This window comes from Schistocerca serialis, chromosome 2, assembly GCF_023864345.2.
Source record: "Schistocerca serialis cubense isolate TAMUIC-IGC-003099 chromosome 2, iqSchSeri2.2, whole genome shotgun sequence".
NCBI classification, from domain to species: domain Eukaryota; kingdom Metazoa; phylum Arthropoda; class Insecta; order Orthoptera; family Acrididae; genus Schistocerca; species Schistocerca serialis.
In genome coordinates this window covers 849,064,935-849,086,052 of record NC_064639.1, presented here as the reverse complement: position 1 = coordinate 849,086,052, position 21,118 = coordinate 849,064,935, and the positions used below count along the sequence as shown (strand labels likewise).

At 42.1% G+C, this 21,118-nt stretch overlaps 1 protein-coding gene across 6 annotated transcripts in view; it reads left to right on the top strand.

The window, feature by feature from the left end:
* LOC126458130 (kinesin-like protein unc-104) overlaps nucleotides 1-21,118 on the top strand; it is a 376,183-nt gene that overhangs the window by 126,572 nt on the left and 228,493 nt on the right. For all 6 annotated transcript variants that reach the window (XM_050094968.1, XM_050094971.1, XM_050094972.1 and 3 more), the window contains exon 2: nucleotides 16,289-16,398. In XM_050094968.1, coding sequence (XP_049950925.1) covers nucleotides 16,299-16,398 — 100 coding nt within the window. In that variant the 5' untranslated portion in view covers nucleotides 16,289-16,298. The remainder of the gene's footprint in view (nucleotides 1-16,288; nucleotides 16,399-21,118) is intronic.

The following is a 21,118-nucleotide window of genomic DNA, read 5'->3' as shown; positions in this document are numbered from 1 at the left end:
TGAAAATTTTGCGATAACGCTCGCTATTAACTGTTACTGCATTTCCGTCGAAATATTCAAAAAAAGAAGGGACCGATCACGCCACCTGCCCATAAGCCACATCAAACTGTGGCTCGCAGTAGATGGATGTGGCTCTCTTGTATCACTCTAGGGCTCTCTTGACCCCAAATACGGCTATTTTGTCGTTTAACGAACCCACACAGTTGAAAATGTACGTCGTTACTGAAGATTATTGTTTTTGTAGAATTGTTGTCGTCGTCTTGTTTTGTGAGAGTCCACTCCTCGAATTTTCTCCGTTTCAAATGATCTGCAGGTTTAAGATATTGCGTCAACTGAATGTTGCATGGGTGCATATGAAAATCGTTTTTCAAATTTCTTTGCAAAGAGACTGTTGAAAAAGTCCCAGTTGCTGAGAACGACGTCAAAGCTACTGCAACAATACAATCTGTTCTTGGATATAGGATGATCTGCGTAAGGTGGACACTGTTAATATCTTGCAGTGGCATAAGTTATCGAAGAAACAAGATTTGTGTCAGGTTGGTAGCGTGTAAATGATAGAACATATAGCTGTATGTTTAACGCTCATACGTTTTCTATCGGAATTTGAATGAAAGTAAACAGTTTTTGATGTTGCTGAGCAACTTTCGTTAAAGAGTAATTTTGTTATATGCTGCCAGCTCGTTGCGGTTTTCCGTCCTTTTGCATTATGTGTACAGGAAAATGGAGAGTAAACTGTGGTACCACGCCGATCTTAGATATTTTATTTAGTACGTCAGGTCAGCGGAAATCGTTACTGCTAACAATGACAAACGTTATACCACTGTTCTCTTTTCAAATTCTTGCAAAAATCTGTAAAAAAAGAAAAAGACGTCGCCTCTTTAAAATATTTTTAATTCAGTGTCTCCTAGTAAAAATTAAGCAAATTTTAACTATACAACAAAATACTTACCGCGTTCGCGTGCCCTCGTTTGTTGAAAAACTCTTCCGATATGTAGAACTACTTATGGAATATCGGTGGGTGTACATTACAGGGGACTACCAGTGAATTTATCGATGCAAAATGATTACTGAAACATATGCCATCCGCTGCAGTAGGCATTGTTTAAAGTATTTTGGAGAAAATAAAGATACGTAACTTGATACATGACACTTAGCTTCAAAATAATCTGAAAGTGCCTTCAAATAAGTCACTGAAAAATGCTTCTCGTGATCCCTGTTGGATGAACTGCCACTGCCACAAATAATTTGTTCGTTATGCGTTTCAGTTTTGTATAACGGTAAGGGCCGTACCGTTTTCACGATCACCATTGTGTTGCTTGCAAAATCATCAGTTTACCTTCTAAGACCAGAACTACTTACGCTGTAGGTCAACTGAACTGTTCTTCTCGCCCATATTAACATAGGGTGTGAAGTGTTCAGAAAGACGGTAGCCGCTCCCCTTACCATAATACCAAAATGCGTAAGCATATAAATCCGTGGTAACTGTCCCATAACGAGAGTCATTTCCTGACGTGCTTGTCTGATTCTCCTCCACATTACAAAGAGTTGTTCTGTAATATCCTATTCATTCAGTCTGTGTATGTAAATGTCTATTACCCGAGAAGACGATGGATGCCTGATGCCTAGGAGGATCTTCGTGACCTGACCTAGAAAAAACATATTATCCTAGTAGATGATTAATAGAATTACGGGCAAGGGCGTGTATCGTCACATGGCCGTCATTGAATGTAACATAACTTTTCTTGTGTTGACTTGTTGCTGTTCTGATTGATTACACCACTTGTTTCCTAAATGTCTGCTGTAGCCTTGCTTAATGCTACAAACTACGACTTAGGTAGTGTCGACACAAAAGACAAAGAGGGGGTTCCAGAAACGAATGGAGCCCTCTGCACGATGGGACACAGGGAAATTATGACTTGTAATGAACCGTGAGATGACTATTCGGTGTAACTTACTATCTCATATACGCTGTCAACTGTTAAAGAGTTAACAACTGTATCAGCCAGAACATAATTAATTCTATGCGAAACAGGAAAAATTGTAATCTCAGATGACCTTTATTTCATTTGACTATGGATCTCAGATCGTAATAATTACGAAACCTGTATATAAATGCAAATGTCTATACGTACATAGTAGTATCACTTTTGCCCCACAAACTCAGAGCACAGTTGTTGTAACAGGTCTATTGTAACAGATCTATTCTTTCCTTTTTGACTGCATTGCACTTACGACGATTCAATGTCTCTCATAATTTGTGTGTTTGTATAGAACAGTATTATCGTGATTTTTGTGTGTTCTGTATGAGTTACTTCCTTGTAAAACTTTCTGAAATAAAAATATTTCACAAACTTTTCATCGCAGTGTGTGTTAATTATAACTCTGTGTGTGATGTTGACCACACCATTTCCTTAGCGCGCTTTTAGCCTGTGGCCCATCCTAACTGCACCTTCACTATATGCACATATTTCTTAACGAAATTCATTATAAATAAACCATCGAAATTTGGAAAGAATAGTTATGTCGACAGGTATAACACTAGATGAAACGAAGACCATTATTCAACGTTAAAGCTGTCAGTAATTCGGGGAATTATTCATCATTTTTCCATTAACATAAAATTTCTGATACACAGAAAAGCAACTTATAAATATTAAATAAAATCTTTCATTCTCGACACCTCCAACTACACTCCTGGAAATGGAAAAAAGAACACATTGACACCGGTGTGTCAGACCCACCATACTTGCTCCGGACACTGCGAGAGGGCTGTACACCGAGCGAGGTGGCGCAGTGGTTAGCACACTGGACTCGCATTCGGGAGGACGACGGTTCAATCCCGTCTCCAGCCATCCTGATTTCGGTTTTCCGTGATTTCCCTAAATCGTTTCAGGCAAATGCCGGGATGGTTCCTTTGAAAGGGCACGGCCGATTTCCTTCCCAATCCTTCCCTAACCCGAGCTTGCGCTCCGTCTCTAATGACCTCGTTGTCGACGGGACGTTAAACACTAACCACCACCACCAGAGGGCTGTACAAGCAATGATCACACGCGCGGCACAGCGGACACACCAGGAACCGCGGTGTTGGCCGTCGAATGGCGCTAGCTGCGCAGCATTTGTGCACCGCCGCCGTCAGTGTCAGCCAGTTTGCCGTGGCATACGGAGCTCCATCGCAGTCTTTAACACTAATAGCATGCGGCGACAGCGTGGACGTGAACCGTATGTGCTGTTGACGGACTTTGAGCGAGGGCGTATAGTGGGCATGCGGGAGGCCGGGTGGACGTACCGCCGAATTGCTCAACACGTGGGGCGTGAGGTCTCCACAGTACATCGATGTTGTCGCCAGTGGTCGGCGGAAGGTGCACGTGCCCGTCGACCTGGGACCGGACCGCAGCGACGCACGGATGCACGCCAAGACCGTAGGATCCTACGCAGTGCCGTAGGGGACCGCACCGCCACTTCCCAGCAAATTAGGGACACTGTTGCTCCTGGGGTATCGGCGAGGACCATTCGCAACCGTCTCCATGAAGCTGGGCTACGGTCCCGCACACCGTTAGGCCGTCTTCCGCTCACGCCCCAACATCGTGCAGCCCGCCTCCAGTGGCGTCGCGACAGGCGTGAATGGAGGGACGAATGGAGACGTGTCGTCTTCAGCGATGAGAGTCGCTTCTGCCTTGGTGCCAATGATGGTCGTATGCGTGTTTGGCGCCGTGCAGGTGAGCGCCACAATCAGGACTGCATACGACCGAGGCACACAGGGCCAACACCCGGCATCATGGTGTGGGGAGCGATCTCCTACACTGGCCGTACACCACTGGTGATCGTCGAGGGGACACTGAATAGTGCACGGTACATCCAAACCGTCATCGAACCCATCGTTCTACCATTCCTAGACCGGCAAGGGAACTTGCTGTTCCAACAGGACAATGCACGTCCGCATGTATCCCGTGCCACCCAACGTGCTCTAGAAGGTGTAAGTCAACTACCCTGGCCAGCAAGATCTCCGGATCTGTCCCCCATTGAGCATGTTTGGGACTGGATGAAGCGTCGTCTCACGCGGTCTGCATGTCCAGCACGAACGCTGGTCCAACTGAGGCGCCAGGTGGAAATGGCATGGCAAGCCGTTCCACAGGACTACATCCAGCATCTCTACGATCGTCTCCATGGGAGAATAGCAGCCTGCATTGCTGCGAAAGGTGGATATACACTGTACTAGTGCCGACATTGTGCATGCTCTGTTGCCTGTGTCTATGTGCCTGTGGTTCTGTCAGTGTGATCATGTGATGTATCTGACCCCAGGAATGTGTCAATAAAGTTTCCCCTTCCTGGGACAATGAATTCACGGTGTTCTTATTTCAATTTCCAGGAGTGTATTCTATAGATGAACTTTCAATTAAAACTAATAATGTGGTACAGAAGACAAAGATTTTTTGTTTCCTCAGATCCAGGCATGCTATACTTATGAGGTAGTTAGTGTCAGTAACCAATATTTTCACCTTTGTTACATTTAGTGATCTGTAAATTATTACCATTGAATCATACAAGCGAACAAACCTAGTATACGTAATATGTAAACTGATTCCTGATTCGTTCTACATTATTTCGACTGATGCTTTGAAAACGATCCATAGGGTATGAAATTATCTAAGTATTCAATGGGAATGAACAACAGTAGTATAAAAGTAAATTACTCCACAATCATTTGAGAACAAATTTATTCCAATACTAATTAACAGATAAGCTACTCTTTTACGTTAATATAACAATAATATATTAGACTGAATGACTGCGTTCCTGTGGTTATCTTGGTCACTTGTAAAATCTGTCGGTTGACCATATGACGCTGAGGTTTGCTGTGCAACTTGTCAGCATTGCCTGATGGATCAATTCACTCTGGGTATCCGAAGTTCGAACGTGACGACAAAAGGAGGAAAATTAGTGTTTGCGTTCCGTCGTCGATGGGTTACTATAGACGGAGCACAAGCGCGGATTTTGGAAACATGTGGAAAGAAATCGTCCATATCCTATCTTAAGAAATCGTTTCGACATTTTCCTTAAACTATTTAGGTACACTGTTTAGGTAAACCAACCTCATCCTTCCGAAAGTTATGTAAACCAACCTCGTCCTTCCGAAAGTAAGTCCCAGTATCATAGTGCGATGAGGAGATTAATGGTTTTTACCAGTACTTTACAAAGAGGAATTTTCAGTGGCGAAGGCGCTTGGTGCCTCGACTAACAAGCAGCTGAACTTACAGTACATTCACTGTCGTGGATCTAGTGTTGCAAGAGTGGCGTCGACAGAAAGAAGCGACACTGAATGACGTGATAATTTCCATTTCCACAGAGGGCCTGTTGAGGCGGGATTGAATTAAATGCATTGAAATGAAATGAACGGATCGACGGGGATCAAGTCCACGGAGATGCAACGCCATGAAATGGTATCAGTGCAAACCGATCCGTGAAGGTGAATGTGCAGTCTAGTGAAGAAGTCATGACAGAGCGATACCAGGACTTTAACTCTGATGTCCTACTTCTCGTGAGCAGTTGCCTTAACCATTAAGCTTTCTCAGCACACCTCCAGCACTGACCCAGACTTTCATTGCCTCTATTGGTTCCTGGTACACTTTTTCAGTTTTCGCGACATATTCACTACACTGCAGGTTCAAAATTTCTGTCCATGTCCCTCTATTCATTCATTTCAGTACATCAAATTCAGTTCATATGCGGGGTGTCCCAGGAGGGATCAATCGAAGCAAAAAAATCTAGTAAACATTGGCTCTAAAGTGCATACCCTCAGAGCTATGATCATTTCTTCATGTTCGAGTCTGTGTAACAAATCTTTTCTGCTGCTGCAAGCACTTTGCTTTCCATATTTTGAGAAGTGATATTTGGACCAAAACAATTTAAAAATTCCAGTATACGAGGGCTCTAAAGTGCATACCTTAAGAGCTATGAGTACTTGTTCCTCTTTGCTGCTGCGAAACCCATCACTTTTATTGAACGAGTGTTCGTAACTCTTACAATATGTATTTTAGAGCAAATGTTTAACTAGATGCTTTTGCTTCGAATGATCGCTCCTGTCATATCCCTGAATATTGACCATTCCTCCTGGGACAACCTGTATATCCGTTGTGGCGGTCTTCCATCAAATCGGTACCCTAATGGAACGGCTCTGGTCGCAGTGTTGAGAAATCGTAGATGGAAACAAAATTTTGTTGAGGCCAGAGGCTTGATCAGATGTCTAATGGTTAAGTCATAACCAGGAAATCAGGTTTCTGAGTCTTTAGTAGTATTTGGGTGACCAGAACGTTTTCAACGGCATTTCTTACGTGTTTAGATTTTGTGATGCATTTCTGTAGGCCTGATCCCGTTTCGATGTCTTTTGGACTGCGCTGTATACCGCTGTATACTCTGCAAGGGCACCGCTTGATGTCTCTGAAATTCGATAGGGGCAACTACCTACTGATATCTTTTATGTATTTTAAACATTACTTCCCGTGTACTCAACACTAGTTTATTCCAGGGCACCACCCAGTGTTCTTAGAATTTTGACAACGGTGTTTGCCTGCTAAGATATTTGCGTGGACGTCAGCCGATGTGTTTAACATCTGTTGTGCCAGCCAGTTTTAAGATGCCATAAGGAAGGCGACACGAGTTATTCGCAAAATACGAAATAATATAAACTGTTCTGCAGCCAAGATTCTTATCTCTTCAAAAGAAAAATAAGGTTCGTTACACAGTGCCGCTTAATAAGGCAGGAGAACAGTTAAATTGGACATGAGTTAGCTTTATCACTTAAGTCTTGAAAGGCAGTAACATAGAAATGATCATCAAAAAGTTGCGCTAACTAGTATAATTACTATTGGTTTATAAGTGGAACATATAAGTCCTTGCACTATGCAGGATATAAGTAAAGCATAGGGATGCTGAATCTGTTATGGTCTTATTTAAGTTGTTGTCAGTTAAATTTATTAGAACACAGATGTCTCTAGAAATATTACTGCACTTCTTAAGACCTGTCTATAAATTACTGATCTACTGGCTCAACATTAAGAGGGGCCCAGAAAAGGTACTGACTGTAGCTGAGTTTAGTACAAACATTTCTGACCAGGCGTAGTAAAGGTGCACGCACAAATGAAAATATTAGAATAAAATCTTTATTACAAACCTGCAAAGTATAGAATAATTTTCTTGGCATTTAAACTGTAATGACGTATAAATGATTTTAATAATAACAAAAATGGTTCAAATGGCTCTGAGTACTATGGGACTTAACTTCTGAGGTCATCAGTCCCCTAGAACTTAGAACGACCTAAACCTAACTGACCTTGGGACATCACACACATCCTTGGAATAACGTAATTGATCTCTTTTCTTAGCAATTATTCTTTTGCAATACTTTTACTGAACGTGTGGAGCATTTATGCACACGAGAAAATTATAGCTCCACGAAAATAGATAACACTTTTGCAGCAGTGTGGAAAGCCCAGGAGAACAGAGGAGTAACAAAACAGATTATTTGGAGGATAAGGGAAATGTACCATGGAAGTGTGAGATGTGTGAAAGTGGGAGGATAGAGACCAGCTTGGACTGAACAGAAGAATGGCTTGAGGCAGGGAAGTGCACTTTCACCATAACTCTTCATTGTAGGATGGATGATACAATGAGTACAGTAGCGTAAGCAGTTGATGAAAGTTATGGTGTTTGCAGATGATCGGATGATTTGGGGGAATAAGGAGGAGGAAGTACAAGAGCAGTTTTACGTATGAGAACGAACATTACAAGTATATGGGATGAAATTCAGTATAAGTAAGAGTGAGATGATTATCACAACAAGAACGAAGGAGAGAGGAACAACTGGAATAACAATTGGTGGGAAACGATTGAGGAGAGTGGAGAGTTTCAAGTACCTAGGAAGCCTGATACAGGAAGATGGAAAAAACGACGGAGAAATAAACGAGCGGGGGAGGAAAGCAGAAGCATTTCGGAATAGTGACAGAAGACTGATATGGAGCAAGGATGTACCCCAAATCGGTAAAAAGGTTCCTGACGTATGCATCCGAAACATGGGTTACGAAAGGAAACGAGAAAAGCAAAGTAGAAGCTAGTGAGATGAAATTCTTGAGGAACAGTATTGGAGTGACAAAGACAGGTTAAGAACTGAGAGGATCAGAGAGTTAATGAAGGTGGAACTATTACAGGAGGAGATTGAGAAATCAAGGCTGAGATGGTATGGACATGTTAAGCGAATGGAGGAGAAGATACCCAGGAGGATAGACGAGATGAAGCTGGAAGAAAAGAGACCAGGAGGAAGACCGAGAGACAGATGACTGAAAGGAGTGGAGGAATGCGTCCGGAAGAAAGGAGAAGACTGGACCAAGGTGAAGACGGAGAGATGGTGGAAAGACAGAAGACGGTAGAGAGGCTTATGTTCCAAACAGACCCAGCCAGAGGCTGGAAACTGTCCAAGATGATGATAATGAATGACTCTCCAGTACATTAGAATTGGACACGCGGGAGTATAGCGTCACTAGGAAAAGGATCTTATCCACGTGAATGACCGAGGAATAAATCAGTATTCTTAACACGAAGTTGAAATTAAGTTACTTATTATTTGCACTCCAACCAAATTTCAGAGAACGTGTACTTCGAGCATAGCATTGTGTGTTAATGAAAAGAGACTTGAGAAAGCCGGAGCAGAAGAGAATCGAAGCATTTGAGATGTGGTGCTATAAAAGAAGGTTGAAAATACGGTGGACTCGTAAGGTAAGGAAAGGGGAAGTTCTCCGCAAAATCGGCGAAATGAAAATACTGACAAGAAGGGACAGGATGATAGGACATCTGTTAAGACAGCAGGGAATGACTTCCATGGTACTATAGAGAGCTGTAGGCGGTAAAACTGTAGAGGAAGACAAGAGGCTGGAAAAATAATTGACGACGTAGGTTGCAAGGGCCAAAAAAACCTGGCCTATGTAGATAAATCAATACTAAACTTTACTTATAGTGAAGATGGTGGCTGTGGCGATTTTCAGTGGCGCTAGTATGAAGTCGTCGTACTTGATCATGGCGCCGGAAATTATGATTCATAGAAAACGAGCAACTGTCACTACTTAATCCACATCTGAGGCATAATTACTCAAATCTTGCTGCTATTCTTGCTTTCTTCAGTACTCAAGATGTTCACCGTTTGCAAGCTAGCTACCAACCTTATCTCTCACAAAGATTTCTTACAGTACTTCGCACCAAATCATCTTTTATTTTCCTGCTTACGTACAGGATGACGCAAAAGTCCGTTAATACGAGGGCAGTTCAATAATTAATGCAACACATTTTTTTTCTCGGCCAATTTTGGTTGAAAAAACCGGAAATTTCTTGTGGAATATTTTCAAACATTCCTACTTCGTCTCGTATAGTTTCATTGACTTCCGACAGGTGGCAGCGCTGTACAGAGCTGTTAAAATGGCGTCTGTAACGGATGTGCGTTGCAAACAACGGGCGGTGATCGAGTTTCTTTTGGCGGAAAACCAGGGCATCTCAGATATTCATAGGCGCTTGCAGAATGTCTACGGTGATCTGGCAGTGGACAAAAGCACGGTGAGTCGTTGGGCAAAGCGTGTGTCATCATCGCCGCAAGGTCAAGCAAGACTGTCTGATCTCCCGCGTGCGGGCCGGCCGTGCACAGCTGTGACTCCTGCAATGGCGGAGCGTGCGAACACACTCATTCAAGATGATCGACGGATCACCATCAAACAACTCAGTGCTCAACTTGACATCTCTATTGGTAGTGCTGTCACAATTGTTCACCAGTTGGGATATTCAAAGGTTTGTTCCCGCTGGGTCCCTCGTTGTCTAACCGAACACCATAAAGAGCAAAGGAGAACCATCTGTGCGGAATTGCTTGCTCGTCATGTGGCTGAGGGTGACAATTTCTTGTCAAAGATTGTTACAGGCGATGAAACATGGGTTCATTACTTCGAACCTGAAACAAAACGGCAATCAATGGAGTGGCGCCACACCCACTCCCCTACCAAGAAAAAGTTTAAAGCCATACCCTCAGCCGGTAAAGTAATGGTTACAGTCTTCTGGGACGCTGAAGGGGTTATTCTGTTCGATGTCCTTCCCCATGGTCAAACGATCAACTCTGAAGTGTATTGTGCTACTCTTCAGAAATTGAAGAAACGACTTCAGCGTGTTCGTAGGCACAACAATCAGAACGAACTTCTCCTTCTTCATGACAACGCAAGGCCTCACACAAGTCTTCGCACCCGAGAGGAGCTCACAAAACTTCAGTGGACTGTTCTTCCTCATGCACCCTACAGCCCCGATCTCGCACCGTCGGATTTCCATATGTTTGGCCCAATGAAGGACGCAATCCGTGGGACGCACTACGCGGATGATGAAGAAGTTATTGATGCAGTACGACGTTGGCTCCGACATCGACCAGTGGAATGGTACCGTGCAGGCATACAGGCCCTCATTTCAAGGTGGCGTAAGGCCGTAGCATTGAATGGAGATTACGTTGAAAAATAGTGTTGTGTAGCTAAAAGATTGGGGAATAACCTGGTGTATTTCAATGCTGAATAAAACAACCCCTGTTTCAGAAAAAAAAATGTGTTGCATTACTTATTGAACTGCCCTCGTATTTGAAATTGCATTAATTCACCAAATAACGTAGGTAGAGAGGTAAAGCTTGACACACATGCCTGAAATGACGTTGTGTTTTATTGAACCCAATAACTAGTGCAAAAACCGGCCAATAGATGGCACCGGACAGCGACACGTCAGTGATGCCGCATAAGAATCGTGTATAAAATGGTTGTAGTAGAGAGGGAGTTAGGTACGCAAGCATGTTCACTTAACCAGAAACGTCACTATTAGTGAAGCTTTACTACCAAAATGGAGAATCTGCTACTGCAGTGTGGTGCATTGTGTCACAAATCAAGCATTGAATGAATGTGTGTGAGATTCCAACCGAACAGGCCTCGGAAGGCCCAAAGTACCGAGTGACGTGTCACTGTCAGCTGATAGGCGTCACTGAATGCGAATATGGAGGAGCATGTGGTCAGCACGACGCTCTCCCGGCTCTTGTGAGTTATCGTGACCGGGGTCGCTATTTTGCATCAAGTAATTCCTCAATTGTCCTCACAAGGGCTGAATGTAGCCCGCTTCCAAACAGTGCTCGGCAGAGCCGAACCGTCACCCTTCCAAGTGCTAGTGAAATCTGATAGCGCCTCACTTTGGTGATCTGATGGGAACCGATGTTACCACTGCGGCAAGGCATTGGGCTTAGAAAATACGCACGCGCGCACACACTTCCTAAAGTAACGTATGGTCTTTCTCAGGGTTCAAGCTAACTCCGTACCAAATCACATCAAAATCGGTTCTACGGTTTACTCGTGAAAATGTAATAGACAGAGTTACGTAAGTATTTAGTAATACTAGTATGAAATCATCGATTAAACACGTTCATTAGATAAGCATTCTGTTAATTGAGCTAAATCGTATTGCGTGGAACATATCAAACAATAGAGCATTTTCACAAATTTGATACAGTTCAGCCGGCCGGTGTGGCCGTGCGGTTCTAGGCGCTTCAGTCTGGAACCGCGAGACCACTACGGTCGCAGGTTCGAATCCTGCCTCGGGCATGGATGTGTGTGATGTCCTTAGGTGAGTTAGGTTTAAGTAGTTCTAAGTTCTAGGGGACTGATGACCACAGATGTTAAGTCCCATAGTGCTCAGAGCCATTTTTTGATACAGTTCAAACGTCAAAGAGTAAGCAGCTTTTTCGAAGAGCAATTATGTTTCCCTCTATATTATAATACCTATTTTCAGTAAACCAGTTTTTATGAAATAAAGACCATACGTTGCCAGAAGCTACGCCATAGTTACCTGTGAAAACACCGTGAAAATTCTTCTAGTAGTTTTGGGGATTAGCGTATTCAAACAGACTGACGGACACGACGCTTTTGCAGTTTTATTATTAGTACAAAAGATCATTTAAATAGGGTGTTATCTGCATTGCAGTGTGAACTGGTACTTAATTTTTTATCGAAGTACAGTGGTGGTAAGTTTTCACAAACTTTCAAATTTAGTTTATACGGGTTGTTAATTGCAGTAGTGAATACTTAATTACGCAGCACAGAGAAAGCGATTTGACTAAAGGGTGACAAAGTAACGAGATTAAACATACTGTTTTACGCGAACTTCAAAAATGTCATTCAGAAAGACTGATTTTAATCAGTTGTTCAAATTTCCAAACAAGTTACGCCCTACCTGAATTGCCGGAAATAATTTTCGTCGTATTACGGGTGCCAATTGACTGAGGACGTCCTTAACACTGCTTCACATCGCTAATTAGCAAGAATAGACTTGTTATAAAACTTTATTGGTGCATTTTAAGCATAGCCCATGATCAGAATATCAGAAGCAGCTTGATACAAAGTATCGTGTCAAGTGGTAAGACTACTGAAATCGGTGACCTCATGTCGCAAGTTAAACCAATGTAGATGTCGTAAATTTGCCGTTGTCGGCGCATCCAGTATCCTAATTATGCTCAAGCTCTCGCTAATTGAACACTTATAATGCCATGCCCGTCATATTGTTTTCAGTGTTTGAAAGAATGCTATCCCCATAATATTACTGGCACAACTTCTAAGTGACGCCTGCCACGCCTGCAATAATACGAGCGCCGTTCTTCAGTCAACTGTTAGCTCTCGTGAGTAATATTGGACGGCCAGCAGATAAGAGAAGGATTGCAGTACACATTTCTGCCAGGCTGGCTCACGACATTGGTACCTGATAAACGAAACAATCAAACTAGTAAGCTGAAGCAATATGTGTGCCAAGTGTCCGCTCAGTGGTGCAGAGATTGTTTGCGATCTCACAGAATGTGAAGATACTGATGACATGGATGAAGATACTACTTACGATGTCTGTGTTGCGGTGTTAATGGCAGCCTAAGCAAGGGACGGTAGTTCTCTAGTCTGGAATTACACATAATTACACAGAATGTTAAAGGGAGTCCTCTACTTGTTCTCGGATAGCAGGCGCAGATGTGAAGGGGTTACGATGTGCTCCGTGTCCAATACGGTGATCATCCGTTGTGGCAGTCGGACGTGGTCGACCGGAACGTTGACGAGTCCCTCATGTTCCCATACTGTCCAGCACAGGACCCCTGTCACATCTGAATGCCTCACAAATTTGGGTACTGCACTATTTGACCAGTCGGCCAAATAAAGACCCACAATGAGCCTCCTTTCAAACTCTGTCAAGTGCTGGTACCGCTGTCCCACACGAATACGCGGCTAATCCGTGTCTTTCACAGTGATCACTCAACGTCTGATGCTGTTCACACTCCTTATATACCCTTCCAGACAAAGTAACAACACTAAACACGAATAACTATAATGCACCTATCACAGAGAACTGCAACTCTAACCACATACATATCGGCAGATGATGTGAACGTGTACGAAGTTGTATTGACAACCGACCGTGTCTGCTGAGTGATTCACTTTTTTTGTCAGGCGATTTCTACACTGAAGAGCCAAAGAAACTGGTAAACCTGCCTAAGGGCCCCCGCTAACACGCAGAAATGCCGCAAAACGAAGTGGCGTGGACTCAACTAATGTCTGGAGGGAACTGACACCATGAATCCTGCAGGGCTGTTCAAACAGTAAGAGTACGAGGGGTTGGAGATCTCTTCTGAACAGCACTTTGCAAGGCGTCCCAGATATGCTCAATAATGTTCATGATTGGGGAGTCTGATGGCTAGCGGGAGTGTTTAAACTCAGAAGAGTGTTCCTGAAACCACTCTGTAGCAATTCTGGAAGTGTGGGGTGTCGCGTTGTCCTACTGGAATTGCCCAAGTCAGTCAGAATGCACAATCGACATGAGTGGATACAGGTGATCAGACAGGATGCTTTCGTAGGTGTCACCTGCCAGAGGCGTATCTACACGTATCAGGGGTCCCACATCACTTCAACTGCACACGCCCCACACCATTACAGAGCCTCCGTCAGCTTGAACAGTCCCCTGCTGACATGCAGAGTGCATGGATTCACGAGGTGTCTCACGTCCATACGCTAGATACAATTTGAAACGAGACTCGTCCGACGAGACAACATGTTTCCATTCAGCAGCAGTCCAATGTCGGTGTTGACGGGCCCAGGCGAGGCGTAAAGCTTTATGTCCTGCAGTCATCAAAGGTACACGAATGGCCCTTCGGCTCCGAAAGCCCATATCGATGATGTTTCGTTGAATGGTTCGCATGCTGGCACTTGTTGACGGCCCAGCATTGAAATCTGAAGCAATTTGCGGAAGGGTTGCCCTTCTGTCACGTTGAACGATTATCTTCAGTCGTCTTTAGTCCCGTTCTTGCAGGATCTTTTTCCGCCCGCAGCGATGTTGGAGATTCGATGTCTTACCGGGCTCCTGATATTCACGGTACACTCGTGAAATGGTCATGCGGGAAAATCCCCACTTCATCGCTACCTAGGAGATGCTTCGTCCCTTCGCTCGTGCGCCGACTATAACAGCACGTTCAAACTCACTTAAATCTCGATAACCTGTCATTCTAGTAGCAGTAACCGATCTAACAACTGCGCCAGACACTTATTGTCTTATGTAGGCTCTGACGACCGCAGCGCTGTATTCTTCCTTTTTACACATATCTGTATTTGAGTACGTATGCCTATACCAGTTTCTTTGGCATTTCAGTGTAAAAACAGCATAGAGATATGTCTCTGCTAACTAAGCAAAGATTACGTGCACGTGAATGAACTTGACTATTTACAAAGCCAAAGCTTTGTAGATGAACAGAATCATGACGTCACAGCCTGACCTGAATTTTATTTGAGCACGTTTGGGACACCATGGAGCACGATGCTCTCCCCTTGAACCCAGCAACAAGCAATGTCCGTGTGTGGTGTGCGGCGGCTGAGATTAACCACAGTGGTTGCCCATAGCTCTCGGCGTCTCGTCGAGTCCACGACACGATGCACCGCTGTCGTCATCAAGGCGATAACAGGCACTTCACGCTCCTAGTTAGCTGTTACTCATGATTTCATACTGATTGTGAGTGAACTTCGTAAAATGCAATAATATAACCAATTCTGAATTTTTTTTATCACGAAGTGTGTTATGGAGCCTGATTCCTAGGAACGCCACAGGATTTGCCATTGCATCGACCGTCCACAATATTTTTACTACAGTGGATCTAAACTGCTGAGAGAAATGATGATTGCTACAGAAACCCACAAGCCTCTCTGCCAACAACCAGTTCTGTAAGAAATTGTGTAACAGGAGTAAAATGGCCATCGAGTTTCGAAAAGGATAACACATAAGAGACGTTTCAGTACTATATTCGTTAGGATATTTAGTATAGACTAAATATTATTAATAGCGTGACAATACCGGATCGAAAGTATCTACACCGACAGTATCGACTGCTTATCTGTTTTTAAGCTTTTGTTTGACATAAATAGAATTATTTAGAATACAAAGCTAATTCAAGGAAATTATACTGTATTTTCATGAAGCAAAGTGAGCATATGCATTCAGTATATAGGTCATGATATAAGCTTTCTACTATTGATATGCGCCACTATTGTTACAGCCCAGATTGCAAGATTTATTTAAGATAAAAGCACTCTATTATAATTAATTTTTCTTAAAGACGGGAGCACTCATTTTCAGTACAAAACAAAATATGGGAATTATGTTTGCACTATCTAAGACTGCCGGCCGCTGTGGAAGAGTAGTTCTAGGCGCTTCAGTCTGGAACCGCGCGACCGCTACGGTCGCAGGTTCGAATCCTGCCTCGGGGGTGGATTACGTTAGTTAGGTTTAAGTAGTTCTAAGTCTAGGGGACTGATGACCTCAGATTTTTAAGTCTCAAAGTGCTCAGAGCCATTTGAACCATTTGAACATCTAAGACTTAAATCAATACTTGAACCGCTTTTCCAGCTTAGTAAGCAGTAAATCCCCAACACTATTCAAACTTTCGATACCAATACCCTACTTTTTTAAGATGCTATAAAGTAATCGAATACTCAGTATGATGCAGAACAAAAGTACCAGTAACTTCTCATATACGTGTAATATTGTAATAATCTTAGATGTAGATTCTGTGCACCTAAATTAATATTGTGAGTAAATGATACTGGTAGCTGTCTTCGTTTCAGTAATGCTTCATGGTGTTGTTGTTGTTGTTGTTTCTGTCGCTGTTGTTGTTGTTGTCGCCTCTTTTGTGTGTCTGACATTAAAGGTACATTTCCTTTGTTTGCAGAGCCACCAACATGTCGTCTGTGAAGGTAGCCGTGAGGGTTCGACCCTTCAACAACCGCGAGATCTCGCGAGACTGCAAATGCATCATCGAGATGGGAGGCAACACCACCTGTGAGTACAGTACTGACATTTCCATACAAATACAACAAAGACCGTCCTCCTCCTTTTTATCAGAGATGTGCTGCTGCTGCTCCAAAGCGAAACAGGATTTCGAGATCTACAAAACCTTACTACGAGTACATCCCAAAATTAATCTGTACTGTGGCTATCTTCAGGTTCACCTTACTTCATTCTGAGTGTACATACACGAGCCAGTAGTAATGTGGTCACGTGTTCGAAGTTTGCCCTGGAGTGCGTCAGTTTCCTTGCTGCTATGCTTACATACATACATAGATCATGAATACGACATTTCGTAATGATGTGGAAAGTGTCATTTTAACATAAGTTTTCTTTACACAGAACTTTTTTTTTACGGTCACTGCTTCACATCTAAAAGTTCATCTGTTGAGAAGAATGAGCTGTCATTCAGAAATTCTTTTAATTTTTAAATGTTGGTTGGCTATCCGTCAGACTTTTAATGCTATTTGGTAAATGAACAAAGATCTTTGTGGCAGCATAATTCACTCCTCTCTGTGCCTAAGTCAGATTGAACCCAGAATAGTGAAGATCATTCTTTCTTCTAGTGTTGTAGCTACGCGTTTCGCTGTTATCTTTGGATTAGCGTGGTTTACTAATAACAAATTTCATAAGTGTATATATGTGTTGCGAAGGTACTGTGATTATTCCGAGTTCCTTAAATAAATGTCTGCAAGGTGATTTTGGGTGGGATCCAGCTGTTATTCTGATTGCACGCTTTTGTGCAATGAATACTTTTTCTCTTAATGATCAGTTACCCCAAAATATGATGCCACATGGAAACAGTGAATGAAAAGAGGCATATTAGGCTAATTTACTGATATGTTTATCACCAAAATTTGCAATAACCCTAATAGCATAAGTAGCTGAACCTAACCGTTTCAGCAGGTCATCGTTGTGTTTCTTCCAATTCAATTTCTCATCAAGTTTTGAATATTCTGCCTTAGCAACAGACTTTTATTCGTAGTCTATATTTATCAATGGTGTTTTGTCTTTTACTGTACAGAACTGTATATATTTTGTTTCCTCAAAATTTAGTGAGAGTCCAGTTGCAGCGAACCACGCAATAATTTGTGAAAGACGTTATTTACAATTTCCTCAACTGATTCTTCTTTGTTGGGTTTGATTGATATACTTGTATCGTCGTCGAAAAGAAGTAGCTTTGCATCTTCATGAATATAGAGTGGCAAGTCATTAATACATATTAAAAACTATGGGGGACCTAAGACTGAAACCTGTGGGACACCATTTTTGATACCTCCCCAGTTAGAGGTCTGTTGATTTTTGCAGGCTATTTGTACTGTTAATTTCAACATGCTGCATTCTTCAAGTTAAATATGAATTATGCCATTTGTGCACTGTTGCACTTGCACCACAATACTTAAGTTTATCTAGAAGAATTTCATGATTCACACAGTCAAAAGCCTTTGAGGGATCACAAAATATCCCAGTGGGCGATGTTCGGTTATTCAATGCATTTAATATTTGATCAGTGAAAGCATATATAGCATTTTCTGTTGAAAAGCCTTTCTGCAAACCAAATTGACAGTCTAAACGTGTCCTCTCTGCCAACAATGTGCACCTGGGCGGAATACTGAGAAGTGACACGATTCCTTCGCGCAGGAGGCGTTAAGACGTTCATGTATTGTGCCTCACAATAATCAAGAAGTTTTTCAAAAGACCTGAAGGTTACCTAAATACTTCTGCTCTGTATACAGATCCGTCATACTTTGCTTCTGCTTTCTGTTTTTACCTGTCCGTTCGCGTCTAGAGATTTTGAATGTAAATAATATGCACACTTTAATATTTGTTTTCGTACATTTCATACATCTATGTACAAACAAATCGTCTACCAACATTGTAGGCATTTACAACACTATCTATGCTCTAAGGGTACAGATATCTGCCAGATCCTGTATAAGTATACTGTCCCCTCCAAAACAATGTTAGTTATCTACGAAAACTGCTAGTAACATACGTTACAAATTCATATACGGTAAGACATAGGAAAACAACTATTTTGCAAACAACTTTTGGAGAGGAAACGGTAGTGTGTCAAATGCCAGTCAGTTAGGACAAGACAATCCAGTTAAACCTGATTTACGAAACATGAAACGTGTGTATACCTTTAAAAATTTGTGCGAATGTGTTAGGTTATGTTAATAATGGACTTTATAAAGAAAGCTTGATGTAACTTTCAAAACCACGGGAGACATGTACAACAAAAAATGCTTTTTCATAAATACGAAAATTGATTATTAAATTCAAATATGTATCTGCGTCGTATCCTCTTAGTGACCCGTCTATTAGCGCGACGAGAAACAAAACAGAAAGAAAACAACTTACACAATATATATGATCCAAATTACTAAAATAGAATTTACAAAAAAATGGAAACTAGGTACATATTCTGCAATACACTACGAAAGAACTATGGACACAATGCAGAAACGCAGAGCCCATATTTACGGTGGCATGCAACATGTTTGACCCGAAACAAAAATAAGAATATAATGACACATGATCATCAGAAAAGATATAGAGGAAATGGACATTCAGTCTGAAGACATACAAAACTATGTCATCTTCAGAACAGGTATAGTGGCTACTGGAACTCACCGAAACAAGGGACGGTCAAGTAACGCCAAATGTTCGGATGAATGACAGACACAGTCATTTGATGAAAAGCATCAGACTCAAATGACAAAAGATGAAACAATAAATAAGAACAACTGCCACGGTTGTAAGTTTATCATGGTCCTTCCACAGCGTATAACGCAATTAATTACGTAATCCATTTTATATAAAATCTATATGTATAGTTTGTCGGGCAACGACTAACACATTGACCTCTGTTTGACAGAATCAGCCCATTAGGATCTCGTCTAGCAATTTTGAAATTAAACTTATTTCCACCGATGTTAGATAATATCTTTTAACAGGTTGCTTTTACAATACTCCGCTACGAAGAAGTTAAATGATCCCCGGGTGGGTACTCGTCAGCCTCAATAACTAAAGGGAAAGACCACAGCGAACCTGCTGATAAGCGTGTTCTCCGTCATGATTCAGCTCGCCAAATCGACTTCCACACAATACGAGAATGTGTGAATGCATTCAACTCAAATGTGTGGAGGTCCCGCTATGTCCTCGACAGCTACAACAGTCAATGCGTACAGTTAGAAAGAATGTAACAAGTACAGATTTCAAACGCCAGGGCCCCAGTTGGGAAGCCGTCGATTAGCAATGGAGAAGAAATTCATGACGGAACCGTCCGTGCGGAAATTATCGTTCTGTTTTGGGGCACAAAGTGCCTGCGCTGGATGACTACTTGCTCAGCAGGTGTACGATCAACAGTTTATGGTACTGTGACTTTCTGGCCAATACTCTGAAGTTGTAAATTTACATCAAATGTGGCATAGCAACGCATGCCCACATACGGCTCGCTAGATCGGTAAAATCGTTATAGTTCAGAAACAAAACTCCTTTTCTCCTCCAGTGTTGATCTTTACTAACCCGTAAGCGTCTCTTCAGTGGGTGACCTGAAATACTGTACAGTTTTGGTTTTACACAAATCAATTGGTCCACGTCCTGTTCCTTACCACTTTAGTTGAGTTTACGCAGTTAGTTACGTGTTCCATGGATAATTTGTACGATAAATCGTAATGATGTGGAACTAGTCATTTCATATTGTTATCACAACTTATTTTTTTAAACGTGCCCACATACTGATCATTTACAAGTTGTTTTTTTTTTCTATTTTCCTTGAGTAAAGACACCCAGTACCTTGAACACAGTACAGAAATAGAAATTCTTCTGCGAAATAGGAGTTCTCAAGGAGAAACTTTTTCAGTTTATTTCCAAATTTTACTTTGCTCTCTGTCAGACATTTTATATCACTGGGTAGGTTATAAAAATTTTGGTTGCAGCATTGTGCATTCCTTTTTGTGCTAAAGACAACCTTAATGTGGGTAATAAATGTCATTTTTTCTTCTGGTATAGCAATTATGTGCACCATTGTTCCTTTTGAAATGCAGTGGATTATTTACAACAAACTTCACGAGGGAACAAAAAACGTGAATCAGGTATCAAACTGCTTAACACCTTAAACTGGTGTCTACAAGAAGATCGTGGGTGAGCACCACGTATTATTCTCATAGCACGTTTTTAAGCAATTAGACTTTCTTTCTTAAACATGAGTTGCCCCAGAACATTATTCCATATTACAGTATTGAGTGAAAACATGCAAAAGACGTCAGCTTACTGAATCGTGTCTCCCCAAAGTTTGCAATGATCCTGACTATTTCGTCTTTTATCTCCCTGTGGTCACAGATCAAATGTCGCTCTTGCAGTTCACTTCAGTTGCGTGTATTCTCAGCGTAATAAACTTCCGGAAGGCGTTCGATAGAGTTTTGCACTGCCGTCTAATGAACGAAATACGAGCGTACTGAATATCAAGCCCGCTGTGTAACTAGTATGAAGAGCTTCTAGCAAACAGAACACACTATGTCATTGTCAATAAGAGAGGAAACTACAGACGTAAAAGTAGCGCCGGGCGTATCCCAAGGGAGTATTACAGGACCAGTACTTTTCACGATATGTATAAATGACCTAGTGAATTAAGTTGGAAGTTCCATGAGGCTTTCCATCGATGATGCTGTTGCATAGAGAGAAGTATCAACGATATCAAAAACGGAAG